We start from the raw sequence: 1,842 nt of genomic DNA on the forward strand, positions 1-1,842 counted from the left end.
CTGCGAAGGAGATGGTTAAATTGTGCTTGGGACGACACGAACCAACCAACCAATCCTCAACTAGACCGAGTTCGCAATCCCAAAACTGAAAACCACAGATGCAAAAGCTCTGAAGAAATCAACATGCAGTTGCGTGATGCTAGTATGCTACACCTGTACCGCTGCCTGTACGTACTCCACATCCACAGCAGGAGGAGCACCACCGCTCCTCGGCCGCGCCGGCGAGCGAGGCCACCCTATTTCCCCTCCGTGAGCGTCCGCAGGTCCAGCACCAACTCATCGAGTTCCTGGTCCACCACCTCCTCCTCCTCCTCCTCGCTCTCGCTGCAGTAGACGGGCGGCGGCCGCGGCGGAGAGGGCGCCGCCTTCCTGAAGACCTTGTGGAGCACGAAGACCACGCCCGCCGCGTCGGGGTCGGGGTGCGCGGCGCGGAAGGCTGCCGCGTCCGTGTTGAGCCGGTACTCCTTCATCCGCCACCGCGTCGGCGCCGACACCGCCCCGCCCTTCCACGTGATGCGGTACGCGAACCTGCGCATGAACGCGACCGCCTCCCCGCCGCCGCCGTAGTACGCCTTCTCGCGGCCGTACCGCACCCAGCACCCGCCCGGTGCGGGGCACCTCTTGCCGGCGGCGGGCCGGGCCGCGAAGAAGAAGCCCCACACCTCGCCGTCGTGCCTCCTGTGGATGCGCCAGAAGGGGAGCGCGCGCGGGCGCAGCGAGAAGACGTCCACGCCCTCTTCGATGAAGCCCGGGAAGTAGCAGCCGTCCAGCCCCGCCTTGGGGACGAGGAAGTCGTCGACGAGCTGACGGCCGCAGGGTTGGAACACGTAGCCTGCTCCCAGATCCACGGGCGCCATTGCCTTGCCCACGGAAGGCTGTGGAGTTTCTGGTTGTGGTAGATTTTGGGGGCAGAGGCTGCGGGAAATGTTGGGAGATTTCAGATACGGGTGGCCCGTATTTATACATGGGATGTCATCTTGGCACGAGACGTTCTAGAAGCCGAGTCCAGAAGTCCACATGCAAATTGAACTCGGGAATGTCAAACTGACCCTACCTACTGCTCCCTTCATTCCAGTGAATAAGGTGTCCTCTTTTTTCATGTTTCTTCTTTGACTATAAATTATTTCAAATATATAAAGTTCTTTTGGTATAAAATTAACATTACTAGAAAATGTTTTTAATACGAATCCAACATATTAATTATGCATAATATAATCAAGATTTTGTTGCTTAACTTTTTTGATCAAACTTTGTCGTAGAATACGAGTATGCCCAATTTATCGGAACGGAGGTAGTAGTAGGACGGATGGGCAACTCTGGTCTTCTAAAACTTCTTCGTGCAAAGCTTACAATCACACTGATGGTGACGAGCAACTGACTCGATTGTATCCTGACTTTCTAGTTGTTAGCCTTATGGTTGATCGGCCAGGTTTCATTTTAGTTGAATAATAAAGCTTTCTATTTTTCATGAAAAAGATAAAAAACAAAGAAATCTAGCCTTCTGAAACTTTATGCAAATTGATCGTGTAGAGTGTTGAACAACAGTGTATTCATTTACAGAAACTTCATTTTTCTACTCCGTGTGCTCCAACTGCACGCTAATTTTTTGTTGCTCATCATCAGAAATATCAAAAAAGATCAATAACATCAGAAAAATTTATAGATGGACTAGCATTGAACATAACAAACTCATTAAAAACAAATTCCTCCTAATCAAAACCTTATTAGTTTCAGAATTCCATGACTTATATGCCAAAATGGCACACTGTCAAATTTCTGGTTTTGGTTTGCTGCAATCTCTCGAGCAAATTTGATGAGCAAATTTGATGAGTGCCCAATCTC

At 50.5% G+C, this 1,842-nt stretch overlaps 1 protein-coding gene across 1 annotated transcript; it reads right to left on the reverse strand.

Annotated features, from left to right (window-relative positions):
• Positions 1-236: 236 nt before the first annotated feature.
• Positions 237-857, reverse strand: LOC124671859. Its single transcript, XM_047208180.1, has one exon. The coding sequence runs from the start codon at positions 855-857 to the stop codon at positions 237-239; it is 621 nt and encodes a 206-aa protein (XP_047064136.1).
• Positions 858-1,842: the final 985 nt, after the last annotated feature.

This window comes from Lolium rigidum, chromosome 7 (genome assembly GCF_022539505.1).
Source record: "Lolium rigidum isolate FL_2022 chromosome 7, APGP_CSIRO_Lrig_0.1, whole genome shotgun sequence".
In the NCBI taxonomy this organism is placed as follows: domain Eukaryota; kingdom Viridiplantae; phylum Streptophyta; class Magnoliopsida; order Poales; family Poaceae; genus Lolium; species Lolium rigidum.